The sequence below is a fragment of the Canis lupus genome, chromosome X (genome assembly GCF_003254725.2).
Source record: "Canis lupus dingo isolate Sandy chromosome X, ASM325472v2, whole genome shotgun sequence".
NCBI classification, from domain to species: domain Eukaryota; kingdom Metazoa; phylum Chordata; class Mammalia; order Carnivora; family Canidae; genus Canis; species Canis lupus.
The window spans coordinates 66,141,402-66,166,865 of record NC_064281.1 but is presented as its reverse complement, the minus strand read 5'-3'; the positions used below and the strand labels follow the sequence as shown (position 1 = coordinate 66,166,865).

Sequence of the window (25,464 nt, the reverse complement as noted above, 5' to 3'; positions counted from 1 at the left end):
AGGTCTTGCTTTTTTATCTAGTCTGAAAACCTGCATCTTGATGGGATCATTAAGCTCATTCACGTTCAGAGTAACTATTGAATAATATGAATTTAGTGTCTTCATAATACCTACTCAGTCCCTGTTTTTGTGGATTATTTCTTTGGGTTTCCTCTTTCTTTTACAGAGTCCCCCTTAATATTTCTTTCAGAGCTGGTTTGGTGGTCACATATTCTTTCAGTTTCTGCCTATCTTGGAAGCTCTTTATCTCTCCTTTTATTCTGAATGACAGCCTTGCTAGATAAAGTATTCTTGGCTGCATGTTCTTCTCTTTTAGGATCCTGAATATATACTGCCATCCCTTTCTGGCCTGCCAGGTCTCTGTGGAGAGGTCAGCTGTTAATCTAATATTTCTCCTCATATAAGTTCAGGATATCTTTTTTTTAAGATTTTATTTATTCATGATAGACATAGAGAGGGAGAGAGAGGCAGAGACACAGGCAGAGGGAGAAGCAGGCTCCATGCCATGAGCCCTACGTGGGACTTGATACTAGGACCCCAGGATCACTCCCTTGGCCAAAGGCAGGTGCTAAACTGCTGAGCCACTCAGGGATCCCCAAGTTCAGGATATCTTTTCTCTTGCTGCCTTAAGGGTTTTCTCTTTATCTTTGGAATTTGCAAGTTTCACTATGAAATGTCAAGGTGTTGAATGGTTTTTATTGATTTTAGGGTGGGATCTCTCTATCTCCTGGATCTGAATGCCATTTTCCCTCCCCAGGTTAGGGAAGTTCTCAGCCATGATTTGTTACATATGCTTTCTGGTCCTCGGTCCCTTTCAGCGCCCTCAGGAACACCAATGAAATGCAGATGTTTTCTTCTGAGTCTGTCATTTATTTCCCTTAACCTATCCTCATGGGCTTCTGAATGTTTTTCTCTTTTATCTTCAGCTTACTTCCTTGCCATCAACTTGTCTTCAATGTCACTCACTCACTTTTTAATTTTGGCCTGATTAGATCTAAATTTTGCAGTCATGAAGTCTCTTGAATCTTTTGTGCAGTTTTCCAGGGCCACCAGTAGCTTTATAATTGTGTTTCTGAATTGGCTTTCTGACATCTAATTGTAATCCAAATTCTTTAACTCTGTGGCAGAGAGTACTGCTTCTGATTCTGTTTTGTATTGAGTTCTTCTTTCTAGTTATTTTGCTCAGTGCAGAGTGGCTGTACGAGCGGCCTGTGTCAAGGATATCAACCATGACCTAAGTCAATTATACCCTAGATGATTCTGCCAAGGTAGAGACCAGAAGTTGAAAACAAAGATCAAGATGAAATAAAACAAAAGGATCACTAAGGTGAAAAGCAAATTTTAAAACAAAGTAGTAGAAAATAGAAGGTCAGGAATCCTAAAGATGAAGAAGAAAAGAAAAGAAAAGATAAAAGAAAAGAAAAAAGGAAAGGAAAGGAAAGGAAAGGAAAGGAAAGGAAAAAAGAAAAAAAAGAAGACAAAATGGGAGGCGGGGGGACTGGGAGATGGTGGTTGCGAAAAGTTGTAGTGGAGAGAGAATGTAGTCTACCTGAGGGGTTCTAGAGGGTGTTCCTCTTGTTTCTGTGTATTTTAAGTTCTGTATATTAGAATATGCTCAGTCCCAAATTTATATAAACCAGAAATACTTGTAGATAGCCCCAACACTGACCACCAAAACATAAAGGAGGTAAAAGTTGAGGGCCAAATTGGAATGAGGAATCTCACAGAATGAACCAGCACAGTATACCACTTGGTTATGGGTACATACTGGTCATGTTTTAGAAGGTATTAACTTCCGCCAGTATAGAACAAAATGAGGCAGAGAAAACAAAAAAATACAGAACAACAACAAAAACATATCTTGTATATCTCCCAAAATTAAGTTGAGTATGTTGAAGGGAATCTAGAAGTGGAAAATACATCTAGAATACATCTAGGACTTATAATTGTAGAAATATGTAAGTCAAAAAGGAAGAATCTTAAAAATGAAGAGGTGGTAAAATATTGTCGTTAAAGTGGGAGAAAGTTAAAGTTAAAATATTGAAGTTAAAGTGAGAGAAAAAATTGAAAATTTACAGTCTCATATATAAACGAATTGTTCTGGAAAAAGGAAGGAAAATAAAAGGAGGGGTATCCTCTGGTTCTATATACTATAAATCCCTTGACTTCCCCTGGAGCTTTCCAGTGCTGCTTGGTCAAGAACTTGCTCTTCCCCTGTCCTTCCAGCTGGTCTGGGGGAGGGGTCTACTGTGCTGATTCTCAGGTGTGTGCACCTGGGGGAGCTGGCCCGCTCCCTGCCAGGTGCTGGGCTCTGTGGAAGCTGTTTATCCTTTGAGGCCCCTGTTCCCTGGGGCCCCCCTGCCCTGTCCCAGGCACAGGGTGACACAAGGAGGAACAACAACACTGATGGCGGCCAGCTCTCCAGCCCTGGAATCAACTTCCGCAGTAACTACCACAGCTCCCAGTCTGCACAGGCCTGGATGCTCTGGGGGAGTGGGGTGCTGATCTGCACAGCTTGGAGGTGCCCAGAGGCAGGAGAGTCCTTGCTGTCCTGTGCCCTCCCCACCTCCACTGTCCTGGGTGGAGCACAGTATCCTGGGCTGCATCTGCCTGGGGCCCTGGGATCTGGGGCCTGCAATGCTGGAATCGCACTCCCGGGCCATGGCTCCGGAAGGCAGCAGGGCACAGCCCCCTTGGTGTGGAGCCCCCTGACCCACCGGCTTCTTCCCGAGGGCCCGCGGGGCACGTGCTCCAGCCCTTTACTGAGGTTGGCCCACAGTCTGTGACGTGCTCTCCCCTGGGGTGCAGTTCCTTTGTTAGTGACCCCAGGAACATGGAGGCTCCAGTGACCCTCCTGCAATTCTGCCCAATTTTCCTGTTAAGCACTTTTCTGTCCGGGAAGAATCTGATGCAGAGTTTTAAGTTTCTGCTTCCCTGGGACTGGGATTTCCAGTCCTGGAGGCCCTTGCTGTCTGGCCTTAGCTCGGCTCCTCTTGGGGGCCCCTTCCTCACTTGATTCTTTTTTTTTTCCCGCCTTCTTACCTTGTTAGAAGCAAAAACCCTTCTCTCTGTAGTGTTCTGGCTGTTCTCTCTTTAAATCTCAGGGTGAATTCGTAGGTGTTCCCAATGATTTGAATGTTATCTAGGTAAGTTCATGGGAACAGGTGACTTAGGGACCCTACTCCTCCACTATCTTACCCCACCACCTCTGACATCCATTTTCATGATATATATTTCTCCATCCCTTCACTTTCAATTTTCAGGTATCTTTAGATGTAAAATAAATCTCTTACAGTCAATATATAGAAGCATCTTATTTTTTATCCATTCTGACACCATGTCTTTTAATTGGAGTGTTTAGTCAATTTACATTCAGCATAATTAATTATAGATATGTATTTGGTGCCCTTTTATTACTTATTTTGTCACTGTTTTAGTAGATTTTCTCTGTTGCTTTCTAGTCTTTATCACTTTTTTTCTTTCCTCTTAAAATGTCCCCTTTAATATTTGTAGCAGGGGTGATTTAGTGGTCATGGACATCTTTAGTTTCTATTTGTCTGGGAAACTCTTTATCTCTCCTTCTATTCTGAATGATAGCCTTACTTTATAGTGTATTCTTGGTTGTGGTTTTCCCATTCAGTACGTTGAATATATCATGCTCCCTCTTCTGGCTTGCCAAGTTCCTCTGGAGAGATCTTCAGCTCACCTAATGGGTCTTCCTTTGTAAGTTACGGACTTTTTTACCTTGCTGAATTTATGATTTTTTTTCTTTATCACTATATTTTGCAAATGCAATTACAATATGTCTTGATGTGGGCCTGGTTCTGTTGATTTTGATGGGAATTCTCTGTGCCTTGTGGATCTAGATGTCTTTCTCCTTTACCAGAATAGGGAAGTTTCTAGCTGTTATTCTTTCAAGTAAATTTTCTGCCCCCTTTCTCTCTATTTTCTTCTTAAGGACACTTATAATACAAACATTATTACAATTGATTGAGTTACTGAGTTCCCTAATTCGAATCTTCTAATTCCATAATTCTTATTTCTCTTTGATATTCAGCTTCATTATTTTCCATTATTATTTCTTGTATATCACACATTTCTTTGCTTCTTCTATCCTTGTTTGCATTAAAACTAATCTGTTTTGAATCTCAGTTATTGCATTTTTCATTCCTGCCTGATTGTTTTTTAACTATTTTATCTCTGTGGCAGGGGCCTCCTTGAAGTCTTTCATTCTTTTCTCAATCCCAGTGAAAATCCTTATGATAGTTGCTTTAAATGCCCAATCAGGCATATTACCTCAGAGAATGTTACCTCTCTGGTAAAGCTCCAAGAAGTACGAATAACCTCTCCCATGTGTGCCCCAGGTATTCCTCATATCCCTGTTTCCATGCTATATGCCTCCCCGGGTTGTTTGCCTACTCTCTTTTCAGAAGTAGGGCAGAGCCCTCAGGGCTCTATCCCAGCCAATCCAGTTGACTTTTAAAACTCTGGTCTTCAGGGCACCTGGATGGCTCAGTTGTTTAAGCATCTGACTCTGGATTTCAGCCTGGATCATGATCTCATTATCATGAGATGGAACCCCATGTCAAACCCCATGCCAAGCCCTGTATTGAGTCTATGTTTGGCCCCATGCTGGGTGTGGAGTCTGCCCAAAATTCTCTCTCTCCTTCTCCCTCTGCTCCTCCCCACCCCCTCTTACATGTGCTCTCTCTTTCTCAATAAATAAAAATGTTTAAAAATCTTTTTTAAAAAAGTGTGCAACTCAATGTTTTTAGTATATTCACAGAGTTGTGCAACCCTTACTGCAATTGTAGAGTATTTTCATCACACCCAAAAAGAAACTCTGTACCTTCTAGCAGTCATTCATCATTTCCCCCAAATGCTATCCTTCCAATCTCTGCCCTAGGCAACCATCAACCTACTTTCTGACTATAGATTTGCTTGTTCTAGATATTGCACATAAATTGAATCATATAATATGTAATCCTTTGTTACTGGTTGTTTTCATTTAACACAACGTTTTCAGGGGTCATCCATGTTGTAGCATTTATCAGTATTACTTTCCTCTTTTTTTTACCAACAAATATTCCCTTCTGTTGATGTACCACAATTTTTTTTTAACTATTCATTAATTGATGGAAATTTGAGTTATTTCTACTTTTTGGATCTTATGAATAATGCTGCTATAAACAATTGTGTAAAGGTTTTGATTGGATATAAAATTTTAATTCTTTTATGTAAATACCAAAGTAGAATTGAAATTCATATGATAACTCTGTTTACCTTTTTTTCAGGACTGTTTTACAAAGTGGCTGCATAATTTTACATTCCTGCTAGCAGTGTTAGAGTTTAAATTTCCCCACATCCTCACTGACACTTATTATTGTCTATCTTTTCTATTATCGTCATCCTAATGGGTATGAAGCAGAATTTCATTTTACATTTCCCTGATAGCTAATAATGTTGAACAACTTTTCGTGTGCTTACTGACCATTTGTATATATTCTTTAGAAAAATGTCTATTCAGATACTTTGCCGCATTTTAATTAGATTATTTATCTTTATTTTTGAGTTGTAGGAGCTCTTTATATATTATGGGTATAAGTCCATTGTAAGACATGACTTAATAAATTTTCTGGGATTTTTTTTTCCTTTCTTAATGATGTTCTTTGAAGCACAAAAGTTTAAATTTTTGTGATTTTTAATTTATCTATTTTTCTTTTACCAGTTGTGCTTTTGTTGTGATATCTAATAAGTTATCCTTTAAACCAGTCACGAAGTTTTATATTAGTTTTCTTCTACTAAGAGGTCTATAGTTTTAGCTCTTAGTTTTTTATCTTTGATCTTTTCTGAGTTAATTATTGTGTGTGGTGTGAGATAAGTAATAAAATTCTATTATTTTGCATATGAACATCCAGTTGTCACAACAAAGTTTTTGAGAAGAGTATTCTTTCCCTCACTGAATTGTATTGGTGACAGACTTTAATGTGAAGATTTATTTCTGAACTCTCAATTCTGTTCCATTCATCTATATGTTTATCTTTGTATCAGTACTTCACGATCTTTTTTTGAAAAAGCTTTTTATTTTTTTATAGAAGTCTCAATACTTTTTGTTCTTTTTCAAGATCACTTTTTCTATTCTGGTTCCCTTGTATTTTCATATTTCATATAGTAGGATCAGAATGTCCTTTTCTGCAAAAAAAGACAGTTGGAATTTTGATAGAAGTTTCACTGACTATACCAATTTGAGGGGTTTGGTCATCTTAACAATATTAAGTCTTTCAATCCATGAATATTGGATGTCTTTCTGTTTAATAAGGTATTCTTTACTTTTTTCAACAATATTTTGTAACTGGTAGCTTTGTATTTCTTTTGTTAAATTTATCTCTAATTATGTATTCAATATGAAGCTATTGTAAATAGAAATATCTTAATTTCATTTTAGAATTGTTTCATCACTAAAAGAATAAATGTTTCCTTGCTAGTATATAGAAAAATAGTTAATTTATGTATATTGATCTTGTATTCTGCTCAATATTATCCTTAGCTTCAATATAATCTGAGGTTATATTCAGTCCTGTGGCTAGTGTGGATTTCTAGAAAAGTTTTGGGTATACTATGCTTTTTTTAAGTGCTAAAACCCTGTTTTGTTCTCCTGCCTTGAGTAATTCACACATTTATGAAATAATTTAACTATCTCCAATTCAATCTTCACATGTTGTCATAGTGACCTTTGTAAAATGCAATTCTGAACATGCACCCAACTTTCTGAGACACCACAGCCAAAATTATTTTGATCCAGATCCATATTTACCTGCTTGTCTCGAGTTTCAATAAAAAATATGTTCTTTCAGAATCCCACCTCCAATCAACTCTTTGATCTTAAATGTTCTCCACAAACAACACTATTTCTTGAGCTTTTCATGCTCGGTCTTCTTAAAAAACGTGTGGACCATATTACTTCTATTTCTTTACTACCCACTCTTCTCAATCTACTACTATATGCCTCTTGTCTTCCACTAGTCCACTGAAAACAAGCTCATTCTGAGTCTATAGCCCAGAAGAAAAGCCTTAGCTAGAAATAAACATTTTGGAGTTATTTACTCCCATGTTTTAAGTACTATATCTTTGTGATATTACCGAAATCAATATTTACAGTCAAGATCTTTCTCCTAAGATGCACACCTATATATTCAAATGTCTACTATATGTCTCCACCCTCATGGCCCACAGGTCCTTTATACTTAATAGAGCCAAAACTGTTGTCTCCAAAACTGTTCCTTCTTCCTTACTCCCACTCTTAGTGAATAGTATATATCCAGTACCCAAATCAGTAATCCAAACACTCAGTAACCCAAATAAGAAATCTAAGACCTTATTCTGGACTCTCCCTTTTATGTAACATACATAACTTTCCATATCTCTCAGTTCTGTGTTTTAAATATCTTTTTCACTCCCATTATTACTATGTCAGTTCAGGTCATGATTACATTTTGCCTTATTTGTTATCTGTCTCTGACCTTGTCAAATGTTTCCTGCACTCCCATCCATTCTGCCTATAATAAATAACCAGTGACATTTCTAAAATGCAAGTCTGATCATGACACTCTTATTTTTAAAATTCTTCAGTTATCTTCCCCAATTCTCCACTCCTTTGTCACAGTCTTCAGGATAAAATCCTTTACCATGACTTAGATAGGTTTTGAATTGGACCATATCTTTTTTTTACCTCCATTTCCTATATTCCAGATACATTGAAACATGTATATATTGTGTACAGTTCTTAAATTGGTTCGCACATTCACTCACTTCCATGTCTTTCCATGGATTCTTGTGACTGGATTATCTACCCTGCATCTTTGTGTAACTAACCCTTACTTATCTCTGGGTAGCCTTTCTTTTTTTTTAATTTTTTATTTATTTATGATAGTCACAGAGAGAGAGAGAGAGAGAGGCAGAGACACAGGCAGAGGGAGAAGCAGGCTCCATGCACCAGGAGCCCGACGTGGGACTCGATCCCAGGTCTCCAGGATCGCGCCCTGGGCCAAAGGCAGGCGCCAAACCGCTGCGCCACCCAGGGATCCCCCCTTTCTTAACATCTCTTGGGATAGGCACATTTATGATCACATAATACCCTGTGAGTATTTCTCTATTACGGAATTGATCACATTGTACTGTCATCATTTTTTCTCCCTATTATACTATGAGTTTGATTACCATGTATAAACATATATTTATATTTAGCACTTTGTACAATACCTGCAATCAATTACTCAATAAATGTACTCAATAAACATCTGCTGAATTATGTGGAATATAAGATACTATTGTCTCCTGATATTTTCGTATCTTCCAAAAACACAAATGTCTATGAGACAAGATGGCAGAAGGGTAGGGGGGTCCTCCTTTCATCTGGTCTCCTGAATAAAATAGATAAATATCAGACCATTCTGAATACCTATGAATTCAACATGAGATGTAAGAAAAGAATGTCTGGAAACCTACAAATAGAAAAGTGACCATTGGGGGGGGGAAGTGGGGGCAAGATGGCGGAAGAGTAGGGTCCCCAAGTCACCTATCCCCACTAAATTACTTCAAATAATAGATAACATTCAAATAATCCTGAAAATCTACAAATTTGGCCTGAGATTTAGAGAGAGAACTGGAATGCTACAGTGAGAAGAGTTCACGCTTCTATCAAGGTAGGAAGATGGGGGAAAAAAGAAATAAAGAAACAAAAGGCATCCAAGGGGGAGGGGCCCTGTGAGGAGCCGGGCTAAGGCCAGGGTGAGAGCCCCCAGGACAGGAAAGCCCCATCCCAGGGAAGCAGGAGCTTCACGAACCTTCCTGGACCAAAAGGCGCAGGCAGGGAGTTGGAGCAGGATCCCAGGAGGGGCGGGGATGCCCTCAGGCTCCCAGGGGCACTAACAGAGGACCTGTGACCCAGGGGAGAGCACGCTACACTCTGCGGCCGAGCTCCCTAAAGGGCTGCAGTGCATGCACCGCTGGATCCAGGAAAACCTCAGGGGCGGCTCAGGCAGCGGCTCACGTGGAGGGGGCTGTGTGGCCCCGGGAGCAGCTCAGCCTGGCTTGGGCAGTGTCTCCGCACAGAGGGACCTGTGCGGCGGGGAGTACGATTCTAGCAGCACAGGCCCGGGAGCACAGGGCACTGGGGACACAGCCCAAGATCCGGCGCTCCCCCTGGGACAGGGAGAAGCCAGGAGGACACAGGACAGCAAGGATGCTCCAGCCTCTGGGTGGCCCCGAGCTGAAATCAGCGCCCCCGAGCATCCAGGCCCCTGCAGACTGAGAGCTCCATAGTTACTGCAGGAGCTGACTCCAGGGCTGGAAAGCTGGCCGCTGCTACTGTTGTTGTTCCTCCTGGGGCCTCACAGGATAAACAACTCCCACTGAGCTTCACAGTGGCCTCACAGGATAAATAGGTTAAACAAATTTCCCCGAGCCCTGCACCAGGCTGGGGTTGAGCAGCTAAACCCAAGTGCTAACACCTGAAAATCAGCACTGCAGGCCCCTCCCCCAGAAGACCAGCTAGACTGACGGGGAAAAGCAAATTATTGACCAAGCAGCACTGGAAAGTTCCAGGGGAAGTCGAGGGATTAACAGTATACAGAATCAGAGGATACTCCCCCTTGTTTTTTTTTTTTATTTCTGTTTGCTCCCCCCCTTTTTTTCTTCTCTTCTCTTTTTTTTCCTTCTTTTTTTCTTTTTCTTTCTTCTTTCTCTTCTCTCTTTTTCTCCTTTTCCCAATACAACTTGTTTTTGGCCACGCTGCACTGAGCAAAATGACTGGAAGGAAAAACTCACCTAAGAAGAGAGGTGAAAGAATCAGAAGAAAGAATCAGAAACATTCCTCTCTCCCACAGCATTACAAAATTTGGATTACAATTCAATGTCAGAAAGCCAATTCAGAAGGACTATTATAAAGCTACTGGTGGCTCTAGAAAAAAGCATAAAGGACTCAAGAGACTTCATGACTGCAGAATTTAGATCTAATCAGACAGAAATTAAAAATAAATTAAATGAGATGCAATCCAAACTATAGGTCCTAACGACGAGGGTTAACGAGGTGGAAGAACAAGTGAGTGACATAGAAGACAAGTTGATGGCAAAGAGGGAAACTGAGGAAAAAAGAGACAAACAATTAAAAGATCATGAGGATAGATTATTCACCATGACCAAGTGGGATTTATCTCTGGGATGCAAGGCTCGTTCAACACTCGTAAAACAATCAATGTGATTCATCATATCAGCAAGAGAAAAACCAAGAACCATATGATCCTCTCCATAGATGCAGAGAAAGCATTTGACAAAATACCGCATCCATTCCTGATCAAAACTCTTCAGAGTGTAGGGATAGTGGGAGCATTCCTCAGCATCTTAAAAGCCATCTACGAAAAGCCCACAGCAAATATCATTCTCAATGGGGAAACACTGGGAACCTTTCCCCTAAGATCAGGAACAAGACAGGGATGTCCACTCTCACCACTGCTCTCCAACATAGGACTAGGAGTCCAAGCCTCAGCAATGTGGCAACAAAAAGAAATAAAAGGCATTCAATTTGGCAAAAGAAGAAGTCAGACACTACCTCTTTGCAGATGACATGTTACTGTACATAGAAAACCCAAAAGACTCCACCCCAAGATTGCTAGAACTCATTCAGCAATTCAGCAGTGTGGCAGGATACGAAGTCAATACCCAGAAATCAGTGGCATTTCTATACACTAACAATGAGACTGAAGAAAGGGAAATTAAGGAGTCAATCCCATTGACAATTCCACCGAAAAGCATAAGATACCTAGGAATAAACCTAACCAAATAGGTAAAGAACCTATACACTAAAAACTACACAACACTTCTGAAAGAAATTGAGGAAGACACAAAGAGATGGAAAAATATTCCATGCTCATGGATTGGAAGAATTAAGATTGTGAAAATGTCAATGTTACCCAGGGAAATTTACACGTTTAATGCAATCCCTATCAAAATACCATGGACTTTCTTCAGAGAGTTAAAACAAATCATCATAAGATTTGTGTGGAATCAGAGAGGGAAAGCGAGAGGGAGACGGACGTTGAGAGAATGAGAGGGAAGGAGAGAAAATGGCGTCCACGGATTACAGTACCTACAGCCAAGCTGCAGCCCAGCAGGGCTACAGTGGATACACCGCCCAACCAACTCAAGGATATGCACAGACCACCCAGGCATATGGGCATCAGAGTTATGGAACCTATGGACAGCCCACTGACGTCAGCTATACCCAGGCTCAGACCACTGCGACTTATGGGCAGACCGCCTATGCAACTTCTTATGGACAGCCTCCCGCTGGTTATACTACTCCAACTGCCCCTCAGGCATACATTCAGCCTGTCCAGGGGTACGGCGCTGGTGCTTATGATACCACCACTGCTATGGTCACTACCACCCAGGCCTCCTATGCTGCTCAGTCTACATATGGCACTCAGCCTGCTTACCCAGCCTATGGGCAGCAGCCAGCGGCCACCGCACCTGCAAGACCACAGGAAGGTAACAAACCTGCTGAGACTAGTCAACCTCAATCTAGCATAGGGGGTTACAACCAGCCCAGCCTAGGATATGGACAGAGTAACTACAGTTATCCCCAGGTACCTGGGAGCTACCCCATGCAGCCAGTCACAGCACCACCATCTTATCCTCCTACCAGCTACTCCTCTACACAGCCGACTAGTTATGATCAGAGCAGTTACTCTCAACAGAACACCTATGGGCAGCCGAGCAGCTATGGACAGCAGAGTAGCTATGGTCAACAAAGCAGCTATGGGCAGCAGCCGCCCACTAGTTATCCCCCTCAAACTGGATACTACAGCCAGGCTCCAAGTCAATATAGCCAACAGAGCAGCAGCTACGGGCAGCAGAGTTCATTCCAACAGGACCACCCCAGTAAGATGGGTGTTTATGGGCAGGAGTCTGGAGGATTTTCCGGACCAGGAGAGAACCAGAGCATGAGTGGCACTGATAACCGGGGCAGGGGAAGAGGGGGATTTGATCATGCAGGCATGAGCAGAGGTGGACGGGGAGGAGGACGCGGTGGAATGGGCAGCGCTGGAGAGCGAGGTGGCTTCAATAAGCCTGGTGGACCCATGGATGAAGGACCAGATCTTGATCTAGGCCCACCTGTAGATCCAGATGAAGACTCTGACAACAATGCAATTTACGTGCAAGGCTTAAATGACAATGTGACTCTAGATGATGTGGCTGACTTATTTAAGCAGTGTGGAATTGTTAAGATGAACAAGAGAACCGGACAACCCATGATCCATATCTACTTGGATAAGGAAACAGGAAAGCCCAAAGGTGATGCTACAGTATCCTATGAAGACCCACCAACTGCCAAGGCTGCTGTGGAGTGGTTTGATGGGAAAGATTTTCAAGGAAGCAAACTTAAGGTTTCTCTCGCTCAGAAGAAACCTCCAATGAACAGCATGCGGGGTGGTATGCCTCCCCGTGAGAGCAGAGGGATGCCACCGCCACTCCGTGGAGGTCCTGGGGCCCCATGGGTCGCATGGAAGGCCGTTGGAGGAGACAGAGGTGGCTTTCCCCCAAGAGGACCCCGGGGCTCCCGAGGGAACCCATCTGGAGGAGGAAATGTCCAGCACCGAGCTGGGGACTGGCAGTGCCCCAATCCGGGGTGTGGAAACCAGAACTTCGCCTGGAGAACAGAATGCAACCAGTGTAAGGCCCCGAAGCCTGAAGGCTTCCTTCCACCACCCTTCCTGCCCCCGGGCGGTGACCGTGGCAGAGGCGGCCCTGGTGGCATGCAGGGAGGAAGAGGTGGCCTCATGGACTGCAGTGGTCCAGGTGGGATGTTCAGAGGTGGCCGCAGTGGAGACAGAGGGGGCTTCCGTGCTGGCCGGGGCATGGACCGAGGTGGCTTTGGTGGAGGAAGACGAGGCGGTCCTGGTGGGCCCCCTGGACCTTTGATGGAACAGATGGGAGGAAGAAGAGGTGGGCGTGGAGGACATGGAAAAATGGATAAAGGCGAGCACCGTCAGGAGTGCAGAGACCGGCCCTACTAGACGCAGAGACCCCGCAGAGCTGCATTGACTACCAGATTTATTTTTTAAACCAGAAAATGTTTTAAATTTATAATTCCATATTTATAATGTTGGCCACAACATTATGATTATTCCTTCTCTGTACTTTAGTATTCTTCACCATTTGTGAAGAAACATTAAAACAAGCTAAATGGTAGTGTGCCGAGATTTTTTTCCTTCTTTTAAAGATGGTTGTTTAACTAAAGACTAAACAATGGGAACCCCTTGTGAGCATGCTCAGTACCATTGTGGAGAACCAGGAGGGCCTCTAACTGTAACAATGTTCATGGTTGTGATGTTTTTTTAAATAAAATTCCAAATGTTTATTTAAAAAAAATATTTGTGTGGAATCAGAAAAGCCCCCAAATATCCAGGGGAATATGAAAAAAGAAAACCATAGCTGGGGGCATCACAATGCCAGATTTCAGGTTGTACTACAAAGCTGTGGTCATCAAGACAGTGTGGTACTGGCACAAAAACAGACACATAGATCAATGGAACAGAATAGAGAACCCAGAAGTGGACCCTCAACTTTATCGTCAACTAATACTTGACAAAGGAGGAAAGACTATCCACTGGAAAAAAGACAGTGTCTTCAATAAATGGTGCTGGGAAAATTGGACATCCACATGCAGAAGAATGAAACTAGACCACTCTCTTGCACCATACACAAAGATAAACTCAAAATGGATGAAAGATCTAAATGTGAGACAAGATTCCATCAAAATCCTAGAGGAGAACACAGGCAACACCCTTTTTGAACTCGGCCACAGCAACTTCTTGCAAGATACATCCATGAAGGCAAGAGAAACAAAAGCAAAAATGAAGTATTGGGGCTTATTCAAGATAAGCTTCTGCAGAGCAAAAGAAACAGTCAACAAAACTAAGAGACAACCTACAGAATGGGGGAAGATATTTGCAAATGACCTATCAGAAAAAGGGCTATTATCCAAGATCTATAAAGAACTTATCAAACTCAACAGCAAAGAAACAAACAGTCCAATCCTGATATGGGCAAAGGCAAGAACATAAATTTCACAGAGGAAGACATAGACATGGCCAAGAAGCACATGAAAAAATGCTCCGCATCACTTGCCATCAGGGAAATACAAATCAAAACCGTGATGACATACCACCTCACACCAGTGATTATGGGGAAAATTCACAAGACAGGAAACAACAAATGTTGGAGAGGATGCGGAGAAAGAGGAACCCTCTTGCACTGTTGGTGGGAATGTGAACTGGTGCAGCCACTCTGGAACACTGTGTGAAGGTTCCTCAAAGAGTTAAAAATAGAACTGCCCTATGAACCAGCAGTTGCACTGCTGGGGATTTACCCCAAAGATACAGATGCAGTGAAATGCCGGGACACCTGCTCCCCGATGTTTATAGCAGCTATGTCCACAATAGCCCAACTGTGGAAGGAGCTTCAGTGTCCATTGAAAAATGAATGGATAAAGAAGATGTGGTCTATGTATACAATGGAATATTACTCAGCCATTAAAAACGACAAATACCCACCATTTGCTTCGACGTGGATGAACCTGGATGGTATTATGCTGAGTGAAATAAGTCAATCTGAAACGCACAAACATTATATGGTCTCGTTCATTTGGGGAATATAAAAATTATGGAAACGGAATAAAGGGAAAGGAAAGAAAATGAGTGATAATATCAGTGAGGGTGACAAAACATGAGAGACACCTAACTAGTGGAAGTGGAGGTGAGCGGGGTGTTGGGGTGCCTGGGTGTTGGGCACTGAGCAGGGCACTTGGTGGGATGCTCATTGGGTGTTATGCTATATGTTGGCAAATTGAACTCAATAAAAAAATTTAAAAAAACTAAAGTAAAGAAACACATTGATAATTTTACATTAATAGCAAGAGATCTCCATACTCTACTCACTGCCATGGACAGATCATCTATGCAGAAGATCAACAAAGAAACAAAGGCCTTGAATGACACACTGGATCAGATGGACTTCACAGATTCATAAAGAATATTCTATCCTCATGCAAGGGAATAGACATTCTTCTCAAGTGCACATGGAACTTTCACCAGAATAGACCATGTACTGGGTCACAAGTCAGATCTCAACTGCTGCCAAAAGATGAGGATCATTCCCTGCATATTTTCAGACCACAATGCTTTGAAACTAGAACTCCATCAGAAGAAGAAGTTTGGAAGGAACTCAAACTTTTCGAGGCTAAAGAATATCCTACTAAAAAATCAATGGGTCAACCAGGAAATTAGAGAAGAATGGAAAGGATCCATGCAAACTGAGAAAAATGAAAGCACAACTGTTCAAAATCTTTTGGGATACATAAAAGACGGTCCTAAAAGGGAAGTACATTTCAATACAAGCCTCCCTCAAAAGATTAGAAAAATCTCAACTACATGAGTCAAACTTACACCTAAAGGAATTGGAGAAAGAACAGGAATTAAAGCCTAAACTCAGCCGGAGAAGAGAAATAATAAAGAGCAGAACTCAAATGGAAATCAGAATTACAGTAGACCACATCAACAAAAACTAGGAGCTAGTTCTTTGAAAGAATTAATAAAATCAGTAAACCATTGCCAGACTTATCAAAAAGAAAAGAGAAAGGACCCAAATTAATAAAATCATAAACGAAAGAGGAGTGATAATTAGAAACACCGAGGAAAGACAAGCAATTTTAAGAAAGTATTCTGAGCAATGGTATGCCAACAAATTAGGCAATCTGGTGGAAATGGATGTGTTCCTGAAAACTTATGAACTACCAAATCTAAAACAGGAAGAAATAGAAAACCTAAAGAGACACATAACCAGAAAGGAAATTGAAGGAGTCATCAAAAACCTCCCAAGAAATAAGATTCCCAGAGGAATTCTACCAACATTTAGAGAAGAAATAAAACTTTTTATTGAAGCTGTTTAAAAAGATAGAAAAGGAAGGATAACTTCCAAACTTGTTCTCTGAGGCCAGCATTGCCTTGATCCCAATACCAAGGACCTCATCAAAAAAGAGAATTACAGACCAATATCCCTGGTAAACATGGATGTCAAAATAAAACAAAGAAGCCAATAGGATCCAACATTATATAAAAGGATTATTCCCCATGACCAAGTGGAATTTATTACTGGACCTCAAGGTTGGTTCAACATCTGCAAATCAATCAATGTGATAGATCACATTAATAAAAGGAAGGCCAAGAAGCATATGTTCCTCTCAATTGATGCAGAAAAAGCATTTGACAAAGTACACCATGCTTTCTGGATTAAAACTCTTCAAAGTGTGGGGATAGAGAGAACATTCCTCAACATCATAAAAGCAAAGTATAAAAAGCCCATATTACATATCATTCTCAATGGGGAAAAACAGAGCTTTTCCCCTCAGGTTAGGATCACGACAGGGATGCCCACTCTCACCGTTGTTGTTCAACATAGTAATATAAGTCCCAGCCTCATCAATCAAAGAACAAAAAGAAATAAATGGTATTCAAACTGGTAAAGAAGAAGTCAAATTCTCACTCTTTGGAGATGACATGATAGTTTGTGTGGAAAACACCCAAAACTTCACCCCCAAATTGCTAAAACACTTTCAAGACATGTCTATAAAGGCAAGGGAAAGAAATGCAAAAATGGACTATTGGGACTCCATCAAGATAAAAATATTCTGCACAGCAAAGGAAACACTCAACAAAACTAAAAGGCAACCTACAGAATGGGGGAAGATATTTGCAAATAACATATCACATAAAGGCTAATATCAGGATCTATAAATAACGTATCGAAGTCAACACCCAAAAAACAATCCAGTCATGAAGTGAGCACAAGACATGAACAGACATTTCTTCCAAGAAGACTTATAAATGGTCAACAGTCACTTGAAAAAATGCTCCACGTCACTTGGCATTAGGGAAATATAAAATCAAACCAAAATGAGGGGATCCCTTGGTGGCTCAGTGGTTTAGTGCCTGCCTTCAGCCCAGGGTGTGATCCTGGAGCCCTGGGATCGAGTCCCATATCGGGCTCCCTGCAAGAAGCTCTGCCTGTGTTTCTGCCTCTTTCTCTCTCTCTCTCAATCTCTATCTCTTTAATAAATGAATAAAATCTTTAAAAAATGAGATACCACTTTACACTGATGAGAATGGCTAAAATTCACAAGACAGGTAACATCAAATGTTGGCAAGGATGTGGAGAAAGAACTCTTATACTGTTAGTGGGAATGCAAGCTGGTATAGCCACTCTGTAAAACAGTATGGAGGTTCATCAAAAAGTTAAAAACAGGGCTATCTAATGATTCAGCAACTGAACTACTGGGTATTTACCCCAATGATACAGATGTAGTGAAATGAAGGGGCACATGCATCCCAGTGTTCATAGCGGCAATGTCTACAATGGAATATTAATGTCACATCTTCAGTGGAATATTAGCCTTCAGAAAAGATGAATACCTACGATTTACATCAACGTGGATGGAACTGGAGGATATAGCGCTGAGTGAAGTCAGTCAAAGAAAGGGAATTATCATATGGTTTCACTCATATTTGGAACATAAGCAATAGTGCTAGGGACCATAAGGGAAGGAGGGGAAACTGAATGGGGAAAAGGCAGAAAGGAAGGCAAACCATCAGAGACTCTTAACTCTGGGAAACAAACTGAGGGTTGCTGAAGGGGAGGTGAGTGGGAGGATGGGGTAACTCAGTGACGGGCATTAATGAGAGCATGTGATGTGATGAGCACTGGGTGTTATACTATATGTTGGCAAATTGAATTATAAAAAATAATTAAATAAAATTTTAAACCCCAAAAGTATACAACTCCCACTGCAGATACAATAATGGCTTGATTTTGATTAAAACTGTTTTACTGTTTTTAGTTTTCTTTTTCCACTGTTTTTTTAGAATGAAAGTATCAAGAGTAGAGACTAGTAGAGGTCAAATACTTAATATTAAAATTTGCCCATGATTTTAAAAATACACATATATGTTTTATTTGCATCATATTATGTATATCTTATTTACCAAACACCATCTATCAATATAGTCAAGCAAATTATCTAACGTAATTTTTGAGAACTTACTAGGTTCTAGGTATCCTGCTTAACAGCAGGGATAAATAAGAATCTGACATGTTTCTGGTCTGCCCTCAAATATTTAAAAAAATACGGAGATATATAGGTGTAGATCCTTATAAGGCAACGTAGAATACACTGTAGGGCTAGTGTGTATGAAATGTGGGAGCACAAAGACAAAGCAAATGATTGACTTTATCAGAAAAAGTTTTACAAAGAATGTGTCTTTTGATCTAAGCTTTGAAGGATGAATATGAATTTTTCAGGTATGTGGAAGTAGGGCTCAAATGAAAAGGAAGGCTTCAGGGCTAAAGACAATAACATGCTCAAATCATGGAAAGTGTGAATATATAGGGAGTGTTTGTGGAACTCTAAGTACCTTGAAATGGTTAGCACTCGGGATGATGGGTGGAAGGGAGGTCATAGAAAATGATGTTGGCAAAGAATTCAGAGAGCCTACCAGGAAAGTCTTTATGAGACATGCTAAGGAATATGGTATTTACCCTATAGGTTACTGGGCACCATCACAATGTTTTAAGTCATGGAAATAACAGGATTTGGTTTCTCTTATGGAAAGATCATTCTAGATATACTATGGAAAATTGATGGTGAAGTTTGGAGTAGGGCAGAACTGGAAGCTGACAGACCAGTTAGAAGGCTATGATAACAGGTCAGGTGAAAGATTATGTCTGTTTAAACTAAGATAGTAACAATGGAGAATCGGACACTTGATGCATTTAAGAAATATGAAGAGTTATCAGGTGGAACTTGGTAATTGATATGGCAAGTGAGAAAGAGATAATAGTCAAGGATCACGTCTATGTTTTGGGGTTGGATAACATGGGTGGGAAGTGGTCTCTTACTGAGAAGTTAACCTGTCAATGGATTACACTATTAGGGGCTTATAGTAGATATATCATATGTTGAAAGATCACTAAACAGGAGTCTTAAGGAATATACAGATATTGGCTTGCTTCAGAGAATATAGGAAACACAATAACAAATCCCTAAATCACCATTTGCTTATAATATTCTCTTATATTCCACTTAAATAAATGCCAGAGACTTGACCTCTTAAGCAAGAGCACTAGTAGTATTTCCAGCTCTATCTCTGCTTCAGAAGTCAGGCTGTATATTTCATAAGGATATTTCCTACAAGGTAATAACCCTCAGTTATAGTCAAAGCTTGGCCACCAAGTGATCCCACAGAATTGTGCACAGGTCATCAGGTTTGTTCTGGAGAACATAATGTTACTATCACTTGAACCTCAAGTGATACATTCACATTTTTAAAAGGAAATATTGACCTCTATTGAGACTGAAAAAAAATATGCTTGCTAAGGAAACAATGATAACATTTCCCAGCTATGCTGATAATACTAAATTTGATTCTCATTCAATTCAATACTTTAACAATCCTCTTATGCCCACATATCAACATGTCACAAAATGTATATTTGGTTTTATTTTTTATGGTAACACATGCCTTATACTAGTTGATAAATCATTTTTCTTCTGTACCTACATGCATAAGTGTTAATACGTTCATTTGGCAGGCAGGGAGTGACTTTCTTCTTATTCTACTATATTAGTCTGTAAGATGAAAACAGAAAGCTTAAATTAGGCACTTTATTCAGGCTGAGAATGTAATGTATTTTTTAAAGATTTTACTTACTTATTCATGAGAGACACACACACACTCACAGAGAGAGAGAGAGAGAGAGAGAGAGAGAGAGAGGCAGAGACACAGGCAGAGGGAGAAGCAGGCTCTATGCTGGGAACCTGATGCGGAACTCGATCCCAGGTCTCGAGATTCACACCCTGGGCTGAAGGCAGTGCTAAACCGCTGAGCCACCCAGCCTGCCCAATGTATTTGTACTTAGAAAAAGAAGCAATATTACATACATGCATTTGACATTTTAATTTTAATAGATTGATCTGGACATTTTGGCAAATAAATTAAAATGATTGATTATTGGCATGTTCATAGTAAATTAATCCTCTAAGAATCAAGTCTTAATTTCACCATGGTTACATTAACTTCTCTAGCCCACATTTATTTCTCCTTAAACTTATCCATTTTATTTATTTATTTTTTTAAATATTTATTTATTTATGACAGACATAGAGAGAGAGAAAGAGGCAGAGACACAGGCAGAGGGAGAAGCAGGCTCCATGCCGGGAGCCCAACGTGGGACTTGATACCGGGTCTCCAGGATCGCGCCCTGGGCCAAAGGCAGGCGCTAAACCGCTGAGCCACCCAAGGATCCCAAACTTATCCATTTTAAATGTATGTCTTTCCAACTTTATTTTAAGCTCATGGAGGCAAGGAAAATACCTTGTACTTCTTCATTATTCTGTACAACATTTAACATAGCAATACTGGATTAGTTTATTCAAATACCATGTGTATAGCAGTACTGCCTTCTAGGGTACATGAAATTAATCGCCTGTATACCTGACAATATTCCAAGTCTAAGTTTTCATATTTGTATCAGCTCTTCTGATAATTTAATGAGGCTGATTTTTTGTTTAGCTTATGAGAATTGGCCTCATTATTTTATAGTAGAATTGTGAACTTTCTTCTCTTTGAATGAATGATAGAGTTTGGTGATAACACAATTAAATAAAATTGCTAACTGAATAAATTCCATTTTAAAGATAAGTTTATTTATTTTAACTAATCTGCACAGTCAATGCAGGGCTTGAACTCAGGATCACAAGATCAAGAGTTATATGCTCTTCCAACTGAGTCAACCAGGTGTCCTAAATTCCACTTTTTAATTAATTTTAATTAAACAGCAGAATAGTTGTTCTAATATCTAGTATATCTTTCATTGGGTATTACATAAGTATTCTGTTATTCGTGCTGATAGTTCTTTTAGAGTTCATTTGCTAGTGATTAATCTTAACATAGTTATCACAAATATTAGGGAAATAATGCAAGCAGGACTGAGTTCCATGAAAAATAGGACCATAATCTTTATCCAGCAAGATTAGATACCATTATATGTGGATTGAACATTTGTAGATAATCATGTTTTTAGTATTATTTCTATTGTTACTTTATTTTTATATCAGATAACTATGACTTTAACTTATTCAAACAGGACAGATAGTATTGGATATAGACATTGGTTATTAGAATAAATTTTTTTCTGGTGAGACAAAAGCTTTTTATATACTAAATTTTATTTGTTATTTCTCAATTTTATTTCTATTATTTCTAATGTTACATGTCTTTCTTACAGGCAAGACTTTTTTGTCCTTAGGTCATTACAACAAATACAGTATTGGTCAAATGTAACTACGTTTTTAACCACAATTTCAGAATAATATGTTTTAAAATAATTTTGTTAAGTAGCAACCTGCAATAACTATAAAGGCTGATAGTGGATATCATGTTTATTTGTAATTCAACAAAAGAACATGGTTAAGCATGAATAAGGGAATGCTAAAATTTTTAAGTTTTTACATTTCTAAAAAGGAACTTGGCAATCATATTTTCAATTTAGTAATAGATTGGTTTGGGAATAAATTAGAACTCATCAGCAAGGAAATGATAAGAAAATAGGTTGCTTTCTGTGTGCATTCACTTACTGAATGTTCTCTTAGCAATTCTGACTATGTTGTATAGTTAGCAGTTGTCTGGATCCAGCTGTGCAATATACATATTAGAGCAATACACACCAATTGATATCAAATCCTGCCAAGTAGTATTCATGGTCTTGTGTTACAAATGTCTTGCTCTGCCTGATTTCTGAAAACTCTATATATGATTTAAGTGGATATTTGCATTAACTTCATAGAGAAATTCTATCTAAGGAGGGAGGTTTTGAAGCAATAGTTATACAAAGTGGCTCCTTTTTTGGGTGCCATGCAGCTGTCAGGAAATCTTACGTGATTACATTTAAGCCTTGACCAGTGGGGAAGCCAAAAACTGTTCCATACATATGCAGAATTCACTAAGTTTCAATGCTGGAACCTCGATGAAGACCTTTTAATATAACAAAATTGCCACATCGAAATCTGTCTGCTTCCAAAAGGGACTCCTTTGCAGCAAGTTTTCTGGGAAATCATGTGCTTAGAACCAGGAATAGAAACTTTTAAAGATAGAACATTCTAGCAAAGCTAACAGAAATGAAACTTCACAGTTTCTATGCTTATCACATAGGACTAAAATAACTGGAGCCTGAAAGAAGTTGGTAAAGTTATTTTGATAAGCCTAATGGCTGAATTATATTGCTGCATTGGTGAGATAATTAACTGTGTGATCAACAATTTGTTCCATACACTGAAATGCAAATCTAAGAATATTGTTACCAATTTGTTAGCTATATATTGATATAGATAATGCTTTGCTTTTAATGCAGTATGAAAGCTAGAAGTGAGAAACAAAAAGAATATCATTTACTAGATATCTCTGTTCTTCATTATAATTAAATATTAATTGAGCATTTACAAGGTACTTAGCACTCATAGAAACATAAAGAGTTATCAAAATGAATGTCAGATGCTATTTATTAAGAGATTTGGAATCCAAGTGGAAAATAATGAAGATATTTACTATTTTATAATAATCTTTTGTGAAATGTGCTGTTTTGCATGTACACATATGCTTGAGAAACCTATCTCTGCATTAAAAGGTTATGGATAATTTACATTAATAATTACTTCTGTGTAGAGATTCCCTTTCATAATTTTAACTATTTTTACTTCTTACCATAAAACCCACATGCTCCTCTTCCTAACATCCTCTTTAAATCTCTGGATTGTCCCACCCTTTTCCATTCATAGACATTTAAAAAAATCTTTAAATGCACACTAGCTTGAAATTTTAATAGTTAATTATTTTATTAAAAGTATGGGGAGAAAAGTTTTCTATATCCCCACCCAATTAAATATTATTTGCATTTTCATATGTCTGTTATGGATAAAAATCTTTTTACATACTACATTTCTTACATGCAAAAAATTTAAAAATTTAATTTCCAGAGATAATAATGGTAGAATATACTAAAAATGTATCTGACACCTTTCACAGAATCATAATACTTTTTAGATGAACAAACTAGAAACTTAGAATTTATCCTTCCTTTTAAAAAAATTTTAGACTAGGGGTTAGAGGTTTCCAGAAGAATTTAAAAGGTTTAGAACTTTGAAGTGTTTAAGATGGCAATGTAATAGGATCCTAGGCTCCTCTTGTCCCTTGAACAGTTATATATAACTATCAAATCATTCTGAATACCCAAGAAAATGACCTGAGAATTGACAGAACACATTGCACAACTAGAGGGAGAGAAGTCACATCAAAGAAGGTAGGAAATGTGGAGATGTGGTTTGGGGAAGGAACAGATTGTAGGTGCTGCAGAGGAGAGGGAGCCCTGGTCATGGAGAAAAGTGAAAGAGGGAGCACAGCACACAGGGGAATGCACAAAGAGAACACTTCCCCAAAGCTATTGGCTCAGAAAATGAGAGGAGCTGACTTTCACAAGCTTCTGCAACTAGCAGAGCTCAAAAACAAGTTTCAGAGGTTGGTGGGCTATGCTGTGATAGAGGACTGAAGGAGCTTCCCTACTCCTGGAGAGAAGGCAGGCAAGCTACCCGAGGGGCAAAGAGCATGATCTGAGGATTGCCTAAGGGACACAGGGAGAGATTATTGCTTTTTTTGAAACACATCTGTGAGAGGTGGCCTTTTCAGAGATGCCTCTCCAGGAAAAAAAGAACCAGTAGTTTGCATTAACCTCCCCCACCCCTTAGCATAGGTGCAGAGACACCTGCTGAAGGCAGCTAACGCAGAAGCTGGCTGTTTACCTGTCTTGTTTCAAATTCCATGCCCATGACCTATGGTGTAACTGCCCTTCTAGGTCAAACCTACGTCCATCCCAGTGCAGTGAGACCCTCTCCCAAAAGAGCAATGCAGGCCGCCACCACAGCAGGTCCCTAAAATTTGGAGTTTTAAAAGTCTGCATGCTTGGCTGTGATTACAGCCCAAAGTGTGCTGCTCCAGGAAGACAAGCAACCTGGAGATAGATATTTGAAAAATGCCTGGGATGCACATAGGGGAAATTATTTGCTCTTCTGGGAGTGCTTCTCTGAGAGCAGCAAGCACAGAGACCCCTCTCTGGGGACAAAGGAGCTGGCTGGAGCCAGTTCCTTCCCCCATCCATTAACATAAACCAACTTCAGTAAACATCACAGTGCCAACATTGACTGCCTAACCTGCTTAGGTCTCCTGCATTCTGCTGATATTCTTTTTCTTAAGCAAGAGTGCTTAAGAACCAACACAGTGGGCCCCTTCATGAGAAGATGACGAGAAACTCCTTCACACACCATGTCTACCAACCATAGAGTTCAGCAAGGCTTCAGTTCTAGTGGAAGTAGCATCAGGACTCATTTAACAAGCAGACCAGAGCACACCTAATTAAAACTCACCACACTCTGGCCAAGATCCAAACATTTTGTACTGTAGGCAAGGAGAGCCTCTGCAGATGACAGACTTGAGGGTTAGAGCAGACAAAACACTGCAGCAGAATGAACACAACATACATCAGAGATACTTCTTGAAGCACCGGACCCTGGATACCATAGGATCTCTTCTTTATAAAGCCAATACTCTCAGGAGAAGGAAATATAATGGGGTTTTCTAACACAGAGAAGATAGAGACCTAGACAAAATGCCATGAAAGGGAATTCATCCCAAAAGAAAGACTGAAAAAAAGGTAATGGCCAGAGATCTAATCAAAAGAGATATAAGTAATATTCCTGATAGAGAATTTAAAGCAACAATCATAAGGATAGTCACTGGGCTTGAGAAAAGCATGGAAAGCATCAGGGAGACCCTTACTGCAGAGACAAAAAGAGTTAAAAATCAGACAGAAATGAAAAATGCAATAAGTAAGAGTCAAAACAGATTGGATGTAATGACCACAAGGATGGAAGAACCAGAAGAACAAATAAGTGATATAGAATATAGAATAATGGAAAATAATGAAGGTGAAAAAGGAGAGAAATAGCTTTTATGGATTACAAAAATAGACTTAGGGAACTCAGTGACTCCATAGAAAGTAATAACATTCATACCATAAGAGTGCCAGAAGAAAAGAGAGAAAATGGGGCAGAAGATTCATTTGAGGAAATAATAGCTGAAAAATTCACTAATGTGGGGAAGGAAACAGACATTCAAATCCAAACTACCATTAAATTTTTCAAAAGCAGGCCAACACCAAGATATATTGTAGTTAAATTTGCAAAATATAGGGATAAAGAAAAAAATCATCAAAGCAGCAAGACAATCGAAGTCCCTAACTTAGAAGGGA

General features: G+C 39.7%; 2 protein-coding genes across 7 annotated transcripts in view; one reads left to right on the top strand and one right to left on the bottom strand.

Moving 5' to 3' along the window:
* Positions 1 to 9,484: 9,484 nt before the first annotated feature.
* Positions 9,485 to 25,464, bottom strand: part of APOOL (apolipoprotein O like) — a 240,886-nt gene continuing 224,906 nt past the window's right edge. For all 6 annotated transcript variants that reach the window (XM_049107860.1, XM_049107859.1, XM_049107861.1 and 3 more), the window contains one exon: positions 9,485 to 9,825. In XM_049107860.1, the coding sequence (XP_048963817.1) occupies positions 9,503 to 9,825 (323 nt within the window). In that variant the 3' untranslated portion in view covers positions 9,485 to 9,502. The remainder of the gene's footprint in view (positions 9,826 to 25,464) is intronic.
* On the top strand, positions 11,071 to 13,375 carry LOC112649506 (RNA-binding protein EWS-like). The gene has a single exon (XM_035711904.2). It carries the CDS (start codon positions 11,121 to 11,123, stop codon positions 13,071 to 13,073), a length of 1,953 nt encoding a protein of 650 aa, XP_035567797.1. The 5' UTR covers positions 11,071 to 11,120; the 3' UTR covers positions 13,074 to 13,375.